At 40.2% G+C, this 12358-nt stretch overlaps 1 protein-coding gene across 3 annotated transcripts in view; it reads right to left on the bottom strand.

Moving 5' to 3' along the window:
- EEF1AKMT1 (EEF1A lysine methyltransferase 1) overlaps positions 1-12358 on the bottom strand; it is a 32610-nt gene that overhangs the window by 7235 nt on the left and 13017 nt on the right. For 2 of the 3 annotated variants that reach the window (XM_063103270.1, XM_063103269.1), the window contains exon 2: positions 5119-5281. In XM_063103270.1, coding sequence (XP_062959340.1) covers positions 5119-5262 — 144 coding nt within the window. In that variant the 5' untranslated portion in view covers positions 5263-5281. Of the gene's footprint in view, positions 1-5118; positions 5282-8615; positions 8670-12358 lie in introns of those variants that run through there. The other variant, XM_063103271.1, reaches the window with a different exon arrangement.

Below are 12358 nucleotides of genomic sequence, written 5' to 3'. Positions count from 1 at the left end.
AAGACAGGGGAATTAGGAGGTGATAGCGGAAGGGTATGGGGTTTCTTTTTCAGGCAATGAAAATGTTCTAAAATTGACTGTTGATAGTTGCACCTACCTGTGAAGAGACTAAAAACCACTGACTTAATACTTTAAAAGGGTGAACTGTATGGTGTGTGAATTATGTCTCAACAAAGCTGAAATCTCCTCAAATGAGGAAAGTTTTACTCTGAGTATGGATGACTTTAGCATACTTCCCTCCTGAATAGAGTTCTTTTTTCCTTTTTCTTTGTCTATGGTGGCACCTGGAGTTATAGTCTATTCTGTTCTGTGTCTCTTTCATGCTTTTCTACCCTAATTAGGGCATTCCCAAAGCAGATTCTCTAGGTTGTTTAGTGAGAAATCCTCTGGGATTCAGCCTGCAGGCGAGAGCCTCAGATGCTGTTTGACTTCTGGATAGGATTACAAGGGGAGAGACCAACTGGCCCAACTACGTTAACCCTTTCATCAACCCCACAGAAACTGGCCCTGCGTCACTTTTACCCCTTCTGCTCACAGGCTCTGAGTTTGGAACCCAGAGTCTCTGTGGTTCTCCACTGGAAGAAAGGCTCTCATCTTTGCCGCAGCTCTCACCCGGGCTGGCAGTTTTCTCTGTTCCCTCAAACATCTTTCTTTCTTCCAGAAATCTCTCAGAATTTCTGGTTAGTCCTTGGCATCCTTTCTTCCTTCATTGTTTTCTAGTATTGTAATAATTTTTTAGACATCTTTACAATTTATTCAATGGGAAGGAAAAGTGCTAAGTCATATGACCAGTCCACCATCTTGAATCAGAACATCTAAGTAATATTTTTTTAAAAATCTCGCTTAGTAGATACATACCAAACAAGTAGATGCACCTTCAGACTTACCTTGTAACCTAATTTTGAAAGGCATCACAGCTGAGCTTTATTAAAGAAAATTAAGAAACTTTACACTTGACCTTTTTTTTGTTATTGCAGAGTTTAATTATTCTCCTTTGACAGTGATTTAGGATTTTCCAGTTTTCAGTATTACAAACATGCTATAATGAATATCCTTTATATTCCTATTTGTGTACGTGTGCTTATGGAATTCCATATATGCACTTGAAGGTATATGCATTTAATATTTTGGTAGATATTGCCCAAATTGCCCTCCAAAAAGCCTGGACCAATCTAATTACTACCAACAAAGTTTTAGTGTTTTAATTTGCATTTCCTATAGGTGTAGTTGAGCATCTTTTGATGTGTTTAATTATTCATTTTTATTTCTTTTGTGAATTGTTGTTCCTAGCCTTCCCTATTTTTTTGTTGGGTTGTTTGTTTTTTCATTGATTTGTAAAAATTCTTTATATATTCTATGAAAAAGAAAAATGCCAGATGTCATGCAAACCTAGCTTACAACTAGTACCAAGGCCCAGGTATTCTCTACGTAGCAGAAACTATTTCAGAAAACACCAATATTAGAGTTATTCCTGACTGTGATGGAGCAAGCCAAAAATATGAGCTCTCCATGATCACGTCTGAGCACAGATAAAACCAGAACACTGTGCTAATCGCAAAAATGACCAAGTGTCCCCCTTTCCCAGCTAACATGAGGGCCTGCTGGTGCTTTACCAATGACAGCTTTTGTTCCATTCAATTCCTCCTGCCTCCTAGATGACAATGAAGATGCCCAGTCACAGAATTGCCTGGCTTTCTGACAGAACCTGCCCAACACCTAACATAAGCCCAATTCACAAGACCATTTCCTGTCACCCTCTCCTGCGTTGTCCTGCGGGCTTCCCTCAGCGCACAGTCCCTGAGTCTCTCCTGTGGCAACAAGAGACCTGGCTCTGCCTGCAGTGTGTTTCCTGGAATGTTTGGTGGTGGGACAGACATCTGGATGTTCCTCCTTTGCTCTCATGCATGAAACAGATACTTTCTCCTTGGCTTTCTCTGGTTTCTGAACCTTGTTTATGGTACCTTCTGGTATCAATAAGTTTCTAATTTTATACTGTCATTTTCATCAGTCTTCTCGTTTATGACTTCTTAGCTTTGTGACTTGTTTTCCTACCTTAGATCATAAACTACCCTATATTTTAATACTATTATTATTTTTATGCTTAGCTCTTTAATCCATCTGGACTTTATTTTTGTGTATGGAGAATGAGGGCTGAAGTTTTTTCCAAATCTAGGATACTCCAGGACTTAGTTCACACCTGTCACTTTCTCTGGGCAGCTTTCCTCAACAATCTGGGTGAGGAGTCCTTGCTTCTTGTTCCCATAGCACACACCACAACAAGCAGCATTTCTAAGAATAGTTTGCTTGAGAGCAAGGGCAATGTTTTATCCATTGTTGTCTATACTTGACCTTTCAAAAGGCTATCGGGAAGGTTTTACTAATGTGTAGTGGCTCTAAATCACCTAAAACCAGACAGCCTTCAAAATGTCTACAATTAGAATAAGGTTTTATTCAAAATCACAAATGGTAGGAATGAAAATACAAGCAAATCTTTAAATCAGTATTTACTGAATATAATGAAAAACAGGATTGTTTCAAATGTTTCCCATCTGGATGCCTGCATGGTATTTATTGAATATTTACTCCTAAATCCAGGTTTTAAGATGCTTCTAAAAACAATTGGATATATGTATCACTGAATTCATGTCTATCTCTTTGTGTCTAAGTCTCTGTGACTCCGTCAGTACGTCTCTGTGTCTGTGCCGCTGTGTCTGTGTCTACACGTCTGTCTGTCTGTGTCTATGTCTGTCCATTCTTAGCTACAAGAAAAATGCCACGCTCTGACCCCTGTCTCTTTGCTTACGACAGCTGGAGGAGGGGCCCGGCGTGTGCAGCAGGTGGGGCCTCGGCCTCACTCCAGCACCGTATGTCAGGGCACAACGATGTATTTTGACTCTCCTCATGTCATTCCATAAAAATAAAAATTCCTACTCCTAATCAAAGCCAAAAGCGCTTGCAGGCTCACAGTGAAGAACGACCGTCTCCTGTCCCACGTCTCCCGGCCACTGAGCCCCACGCCTCAGAAGCAACATCTTCAACTCTTGGCTCTTCCTTTGATCATTTACCCTTGTATCTCTAAATAATAAGTGCTATCTCTTGATTAATCTACTTTATAGATTATGGATTTGTTATGATAGATGGGGACTTTGCTCTCCCGCACACCCTTCCCCTTCCCTTCCCCCTCCCCATGAGGGTGACCTGAGCTTTGGACAGTTAGACTGAGTCCTCAGGGCTCACTGCTGCGCTGAGTAACGAGTAACATGCTGTGATTGTGTCCCTTTCCAGTGCCATGCTCTTTTGTTTTTTCTAGAGCTAATACATGCGTGATTGTATTGTTTGCCTGGTTTCTTTGTACTTATCCCCAATTCTCCCAACATCCTCTACGAGCTTTTCAATACAATTTCCTACATATCAGATTCTGTATCACTATTATTTTTTTTCCCCTGAAGCTCTCTGTCCTGGAACAGGCCATCTTCCTGAGATGACAGGGACCAAGTGCTCCACAGGCTGCACACAGCTGTCACACCAGGGCTCTGTGTCCCTGCCATCCTGGGGATGCCCTCTCCCACTCCACGCCTCGGATCTCCTGTCCCCTGGAGCTCATGTCTTCCTCTTTCTTAGTTTACTTCTCATTTGCTGGAGTAGATCGTCCTGCAGCTCCAAAGAAGTGCCTGGGAGGGAAATGTTGTGAGGCTTGCCATGTCTAAAATGTTTTTATTTTATCCTCACACTTGACTGATAGCTTAGCTGAGTATAGAATTCAAGGCTGAACAAAATTTCCACTCCAATTACTGAAGGCATTGCTCCACTTTTTTCTAATTTCTAATAAAGCTATTGAAAAGTGCCAGTGACTTGCAGTCCTGAGACACTGCACATGAACTGCTTTTCCTACAGAAGGTTCTAGGATCTTTGTCACTCATATCCAGAATTTTCACAATTGTCATAATTAAGTGTCTTAATGAGTCTTCGGTTCTGGGAAATTTCTAATATTATTCTTTGAAGATGTCCTTCCCTCTTTGTTTTTTGTTCTGCTTTTCTGGAACTCCTATTAGTTGAAGTTGAGCCTCCTGAGTTTGCCCCCCAGTTTTCTAATATTTTCTTTCCTATACTTCATAGAATTGTCATTTTTTCTACTTCCTGGGAGATTTCCTCAATTTTATAAACAAACCAAAGTGTCAAAATTAGAAAAGTAGTTAATTCTAACTAGTGAGATTCGGACTAATTTTTATTTTTTTGTTCATGTTGTTATATATTCTTGACAACAACCACAGGTTACTTTTAGAATCAGCAAGAAAGTACATAGTATTTTTTAAATCAAGCAGAAGGAAAAAAGAAGAGACAGACCACTTCAAAAACAACACAGTACTTCAATTTTCTGATATTACCTACAGAATCGTCAAGCTGGAAGGTAAAAATACATAAAGAAGGCAAACAGTGAGAAAAACACTTCAGAATATGTAGCGTAAATGGAGAGAAACTTTTTTTTTTATCACACAGTTTCAAACAGAGGGTAATAGGAAATTTTTATATAACTCAGAGATCCAAACAGGACACAAAATGTAAAAGACTGTTTAAAAAAAAATTTTAAAAAGATAAGCATACAAAATCTTCCTTCCAGTTGCAAAGTGATGTATCAAGGGGTAGTGACTGACAAACTTCAAATCTTGCCTGTTTCTTGACTATCTCCCTCAAAAAACTTAAATTTCTAGGTTCCAACTTATGTTAGGAGGTTCCCTCAACCTCAGCTCATTTTTTTGTTTGTTTGTTTTAATTCCTCATCAGTTTTTCATTACACATTCAAGTTCAGTCATCCATTTACTGCAATGTTTTTTTCTCTGTCCACCAGGATTACTGGACTCCATAAAAACAACAGGGTGTATCTCCACCTAAGAACGAAGCACAAGTCTGTGCTGGACATAAGGATGTGTCGTCCCCCCATCTGACAGAACCAGGAAATTCTGCACTTACGCTGTCCTACAATGTTCACGGACTGCTCTCTGATCAACCCAAGTGACAGGTGATACAGATTTTGGTATGAGATGGGGCACAAACACCGATGAAGGCACAGGAGAGGCTCCATGCCAGTGCTTCCTGAGGGACGTGGAGGCATTTACTTACCCAGTTCTCTTCTATGATTCCAACGTGGTATTTATCGTCCCCCCCTGGGTCAACTCGTTGCTTCTGCTCTGCATAAAACTCCTGGAGTGCTGCTAAGGTGTGTGCGGAAAGCTGGGGAGTCTCCCCGCCTTCTGAGTCGCTCATGTCACAAATTGTCTATAACCTGCAGGTCACAGAGTGAATGTGTTGTGTGGATTTTGTTTCCCTTTCCCATCACACAACAATTCTTTATCTCACAGCAAGGATCCAAACTGAAATAAGGTTTGTACAGGAAATGTACATATTTAAAACTTCTGAGATCAAACACCTACAGAGGGCGTCTATTGAAGCATAGTTCAACAAATACAAGCTTTTCCTTTAAATGGGTGTAGTTTCTACAGATGATGTTTTCACATTTTTATGGTCCCTTACAGAAGGAAATGTTTACTGTAAACATCTAAAGACATTTTGCTTTCTTCTGGCACCCCAATAGCCATATGCAGACATTTCATAGTACATTCTCTGAATTAGAGATCTTTCTATGCTGGAATGTCCCTGTTCAGGTGAACTAAGGCTCATGGGCATTCTTGGTAGATGTGAGGGATCAATAAAAAAGGAGGGTATAGAAAGAGCTATGAAAGTAAAAGGGAGGACGAGGAGAAAGGGAAGAGGGAGAGCAAAATGGAGCGAGAGAGAAAAGGAAGGTGTTTTGTGGAAACAGATGGCCAGGCATGATTACTTCTTGGGGTACCATTCAGAGTTTGCCAACTGCGAGGTTAAGGCACAGTCCTCCAGCCTGGCCACATCTGCCCAGACTCCTGACAACAGTCGCAGTTTCAGGGGTGTCCCCAAGCCACACGCATGTTCAATAATTTGCTAGAAAGACTCACAGAACTCACTGACAGCAATTATGCTCACACAGTTACATTTATTACAGGGAAAGGACACAAATTAGAAGCAGCTGTGGACCGAAATCACGGCTGTTGAGGCAGAAATAATTGTATAAAGGTTTACTGAAAGCCAAGCCTGAGCCAGAAGCCAAAAAAAGAAAGAAAGAAAAGAAGCCAGGCTTGAGGATCAGCCTGGGAAGGGAGGCAGAAGCCGGCGGAGGCGGCCAGGGCTGCGCAGCCTGCTGCGAGCAGGGGTGTTTCGTAAGGAGCTTCACAGGCAGCTTTCCAAACGGAGGAGTTCCGAGTACAGGTGTCTTCTTCTCACCGAACACAAGACTCAGTCACCGGTTACTGATCACGACATGGGAACAAAAAGCGTCTGCGTGCAGCCTGAAGCCTCATGCTTCAGCTACTCGTAACAGTATCTAAACGTCTTATTTGGAACCAGCAGGTTATACATTAATTAATAAATCAGCAGTTCTAACCACATACGTTGTTTATCTTAAGAACAAGATGCCAACATGGAGTTCATGAAACTTATCCCAAGGCAGTGAGTTTTGGGAAACCTGCTTCATTTTGATTATTTCCTTCACTACAGCCAAAGGAAGAGACACAGAGAGGAGTCTACGAGGGCTCCAAACTGGAAGCTTCCATCATCCACAGTGCACTCTACCCTCGTGACAGCAAAGTGTGACAATACGCATGGAGTGTCGCCAACCCGGGAAGCTTGCTCACCCAAGCTTCAGGCTCCAGTTTTTACTGAAGTTTCATTGTGTAGGCGTGTCTGATGGAATGACTGCCCACCTGGCTAAAGTGAGCCTTCTGTGTGTCACAGCATAAGCTACCAGATGTGGGCTGAGGGGCTCACCGTAACACAGACACTCCTGTCACTTGGAAAATTCCAAGCGTTCACCCAGGAGCCAGGACAAAGGCCAGACCTCTCTTTGGATGAGGTCAAATTCCTTACCACACAAGTACCAAATACATTTCTCAACTAAAAGTTATCTAAGAGCAAAAAACAGCATCCCATTTGCTTTTTAAAATATTATGTCTATGTTTTACGGTAAGTGATGTGTTGAAAATCAGTAAAGATTGTTCAAGAGCTTCCTCCTGCTGCTCCCTTCCCCCTCGAAGGCCAGCATGGCTGCCTCTGATGGACGGCCTAGGGCCTGTGCCTGGGCCATTGCTGCAGGGAGGCTGGGAAAGCAGGGAGCAGGACGCGGGAAACGACCCGAGCTTGCCAGGAGTGTTCCAAAGATGCCGAGCAGACCTTCAAAGTAAGAAGCGTCGGCTAGATGCTGCCTTTTTCTCCTTTTCAAAATCAGAGCTAGCCATTCCACCTGAGATCTTTCAAACAACAAAAACTTTGTATGTACCAATTACAACCCGATGTATTTTCACTCAGTACAAATAGCTCGTTGCTACTGTCCTTCCTTTCTTCCTTCATCAAAGACTTATCTGTGTAAAAGGTTGCTAATAAACATCTGGTCACACAAACTAATCTAGAAATGCAAATAAGCCCGCTATTAACAAGCAGTTGCCCATCTAGGAAGGGAATGAATGAAACACAATATGACTAGATTTACACAAATTCAAAAACAGATAAAACTAAACTATGTCGGTTAAGGAAGCATATAGCCCTCTATCAAAGATAGATGGATTTTTACCAAAACCCTCCCCAAACAGAAAACACCAGGCTGAGACGATCCACTGGTGAATTCTATCAAACATTTAAAGAAGAAATGATAGTAGTTTTATGTAAATGCTTCCAGAAAGCAGAAGAGAAAGGAATACTTTCCAACTTGGTTTATGAAACCAGCATAAACCTGACATGAAAACTTGTCAACCATTTAAAAAAATAAAATTACAGACATGAACGAAAAGTCTTTACAATACATTAGCAAACTGAATACAACAATACATAAAAAATGTAATACATCTTGACCAATTATAGTTTATCTTAGGAATACAAGCATGATTTAATATAGGGGTCAGGAAACTATGGCCCACAGGACAAGTCGGCCTACAGCTTGTCTCTGTAAACAAAGTTGTGTTGGAAAATAGCTATAATCTTTTGTATTGTCCATGGCTGCTTTTCTGGTAAGCTAAAAATATTTACTATCTGATCCTTTACAGAAATAGTTTGCTGACACCTGGTTTAACAGAATAAAAGAGAAAAGCCATATGATCGTTGTTGGGAAAATATAGGAAAATGGTCAGGGCCCCTCAGATGTTCGGAATCTTGCCGAGCATTTGATGTAAATATCCATGTGCACCCAGGTGTTCCTTGGTTATTATCTAATGTAATTGCGTATCAGCACCCAGGTGTCCTGGGTTATGGACTTAAGTATAAAGGACTAATTGCTCTGATACATACCGCGACCCCTGCTTCTCGGGCTGATCCGGGAGGCCACTAGGGCAGCTGCTCCTAGCTCCGAATAAAGCCTATTAATTTTTTACCCACGGCTCCCAGGATCTTTTCCTATTACCTAGCTCGTGGACCTGCGTGTGGTTTGTGACTCAATCTGTACAACGGACTTGAGGAGTCTGTTAGCCCTAGCCCTAGCAATATAGTCATTTGCATGGGTATTGCAAAAGCATTTGACAAAAACGTCAACATACACTTACATTAAAAACTGAGCAAACCAGGAATAGAAAGCAACTTCTTCAATCCAAAAAAGGGCATCTACAAAAAACGTAAAACTAATATTATACTTAATTTAACATTGTCCTGTGTTTCCAGACAATGGTTTTAAAAAACAAACCAACAAAAAAACCAGCATAAACATTGGAATAAAGAAATTGTCCCTATTCATAGGAATGATTATTCAAGAAAACTGTAAGGAAAAACTATCCTCATCCAAGTGATCAAGGTCAATGTCAGTGGTGATAAGTACTGTTGACAATTACATGTTAATTATGCCCTTATATGTTGTGGGACAATGGCACCTCACCTCCATGGTCTTCCACCCAAAAAACCCATAACCCTGGTCTCATCGGGAGAAAAACAAGACAAATCCGAATTGAGAGATATTCTACAAAATATCAGTCCAGTACTCATCCAAACTGTCAGGTCATCAAAAACAAGGGCAGTCTGGGCCGACCCCGTGGCTCACTCGGGAGAGTGCGGCGCTGGGAGCGCAGCATCCCTTCCGCTGCGGTTCGGATCCTATATAGGGATGGCCGGTTCGTTCACTGGCTGAGCACGGTCACAAAAAAGGACACACACAAAAAAACAAAACAAACAAACAAACAAAAAAAACAAGGACAGTCTGAAAAACTGTCATAGCCAAGAGGAACCTATCAGGACAAGACAACTAAATATAACATGGCATCCTGGATGGGATCTTGTAACAGAAAAGGGATATTAGGTAAAAACTAAGGAGATGGGAATAAAATATGGACTTTGGTTAATAATGTATGAACATTGCTTAATTGTGGCAAACGTACCCCACTAACATAAGATGTTATAACAGGAAAACTGGATGTGGGGTTTCTAGGAACTCTGTGCTATCTTTGCAATTCTTTTGTTATTCTAAAACTATTCTAAAATTAACTTTTAAAAAATTCCTAAGGAAGCATCACCAACCTCAACAAGAACAAAAACTACTAAAACTAATATGTGAGTTTATCAAAGTTTCAGAGTATAAGGTTGTGATATTGTGAAAATGTATATTTTGTCTTTGTCTACTGTCACACAACTCCTAAAATCCTTAGACTCTCCAAAGTGATAAGTCATTCCATATACTAATGATGGCTGGCAGCCCTGAGGAAGCTTCAGGAAGGGGGCCGGTCACCAGAAAGACCAAGGCAATTCCAACCCCCAACCTCCCACGAGGGGCAAGGGGCTGAAGGTTGAGTTGATCACCACAGGCCAATGGTTTAATCAATCATGACTATATAATAAAGCTTCCATAAAAATCCAGGAGGCCTAGGTTCAAAGAGCTTCTGGGTAGCAAACACGTGGGGGTTTTCACTTCTATATGCCGGAAGGGTGGCACACCCCAACTCCACGGAGACAGAAGCTCCTCAGCTTGGGATCCTGCCAGACCTGTCCCTCTGTATCACTTCATCTGGCTGTTTATTTGTATCCTTTAAAATATCCTTTATAATAAGGGTAATTAGAGGCGGGAGGGGGGAGGGAGAGGGGAATGGGTAGAGATTGGACAAGGGTCATAAAGAATAATTATGATTGTAACTATATATATGCTAGTAATATTGATTTGATCAACATATCTTAATGTTGAACCCCAAAAATATGTATAATCAATTTTGACTCAAAGAAAATTTTTTTAAAAAAATCCTTTATAATAAACAGGTAAACGTGTTTCCCTGAATTCTGTGACCTGCTCAGCAAATCAATCAAACCCAAGGAGGGGTACAGGAACCTCAATTTATAGCCAGTTGGTCAGAAACCCAGGTAAAATAACGTGTAGCTTGTGACTGGGATCAGAAGTGGGGCGGGGGGACAGTCTTGGGGACTGAGCCCTTAACCTGTGGGATCAGTCACTATCTCCAGATGGATTGTGTCAGAATTCAATTGGAGGACCCCCGCCTGGTATCTGCTGCAGAATTGGTTACTTGCTTGTTGGTGGGGAGAAATCTCCATACATTTGGTCACAAAAGTCGGTCTGTGTTGATAGTTGTTGCTAAGACTATAGGGAAAAGCACTTTGCTTGTGTGTGTGTGTGTTTTCCCACAAAGGTCAATATAGGAAAATTAACTGCATATCTGTATTTTAGCAGCAAATAAATGGAAATGAAATTTAAAGTAATTCCACATAAAATCATGTAAAAATATTTTGGAATATTTAACAAAGATTTAGCATAATCTCTATACTGAAAACTACAAAGCACTGCTAAAAAGAAATTAAAGAAAATCTAAATAAAAAGAAAGATACACCATGTTCATGAACTGGAAGAACCAGTATTATTAAGGCGTCAATTCCCTCCAAATTGATGAATAGATTCTGCATAATCCCAAGCAGGCTTTGATAGTTAGTTAATAGAAATTGACATGCTGGTTCTAAAATTCATTTAACCATTCATCCATTGAAGGACTGTTACCAATTTTTAGCTATTATGAATGAAGCTACTATGAACATCTGCGTACAGGGTTTTTTTCTGAATTAAAGTTTTATTTATATAAACATCCGACAAATCATGGCTTCTAAACCATTCATCAGTATTTTAGCTAACTTGTAATATCTTCAGTATAGGAAACAGATGGTCAAAATAAGAGTAGACAGATAAAACAAGTAAATCAGATTAACGGAAATACTTCATGCTGATGAGAATTGGTATACTCTCTAATTTAGGTAACAATTTAAATTGGCATAACCTTTGGAAAGAAATAATTTGGACATATATTATTTCTACATAAATATTTCTACTTTCTGTCCCAATTCTTATTCCTAAACTTTCTATTTTGAAATAATTATAGGTTCACAGAGTTGCCAAAATAATACACAAAGGTCCCACGTATCCTTGTCCTATTTTCCCCCAATAGTAACCACTTAGGTAACTACAGCACAATGTCAAAACCAGGAAAGTGACACTGAACAATCCACAGAGCTCATCAGAGTTCACTAGTTTTACACGCACTCCTCTGTGTGTGTGTAGTTCTGTGTGATGCTATCACATGTGCAGATTCCTGAAACCGCTGCCACAGAGAAGATACAGAACATTCCAGCACCCCGGAGTTTCCTTGAACTACCCCTCAGTGTTGTGCCTGCCCTCTCCACCTCACCCTCCATTCCTATCTCCTGGAAAGCACTAATCTGTTCCATTTCAATAATTTTGTCACTTCGAGAATTTTATATAAATGGAATCATACATTATGTAATCAAAGATTAGCCTCTTTCACTCAGCATAGTTCAAAATTCATCCCAATTACTGTATCAACAGTCCATTCTTTTTATTGCTGAGTAATCCATGATATGGCTGCACTTTTGTTTAACCATTCACCCACCAACCACATGTGGGTTGTTTCCAGTTTTAGCTATTAAAAATAGCGCTGCTGTGAACAAACATTTGTGTGTAGGTTTTTGTGTGGACATAAATTTCTATTTCTCTGGGATAAATGCTTAGGAGTAATGATGCTGGATTTTATGATAAGAGTGTTTATTTTGAGAACATCAAAATAATTTATTTCATAATGATGACATAAAAGACCATCTCATCAAATTAAGAACTGAATTCCTGTAATATGAGCTTCACTATGGCCAGTGAGGTCAGGATCCCCTTTGCAATCATGTAGATTGTTTTAGAATGTCTATTTAAGTAAAATGTGCAAATTTAAAAACACCTTTACTAAGATATAATTCATATACCATACAGTTATCCATTTAAAGTGTATGATTCAATGACTTT

The sequence above is a fragment of the Cynocephalus volans genome, chromosome 7, assembly GCF_027409185.1.
Source record: "Cynocephalus volans isolate mCynVol1 chromosome 7, mCynVol1.pri, whole genome shotgun sequence".
Taxonomy (NCBI): Eukaryota; Metazoa; Chordata; class Mammalia; order Dermoptera; family Cynocephalidae; genus Cynocephalus; species Cynocephalus volans.
This window is presented reverse-complemented; position numbering and strand designations above follow the sequence as displayed.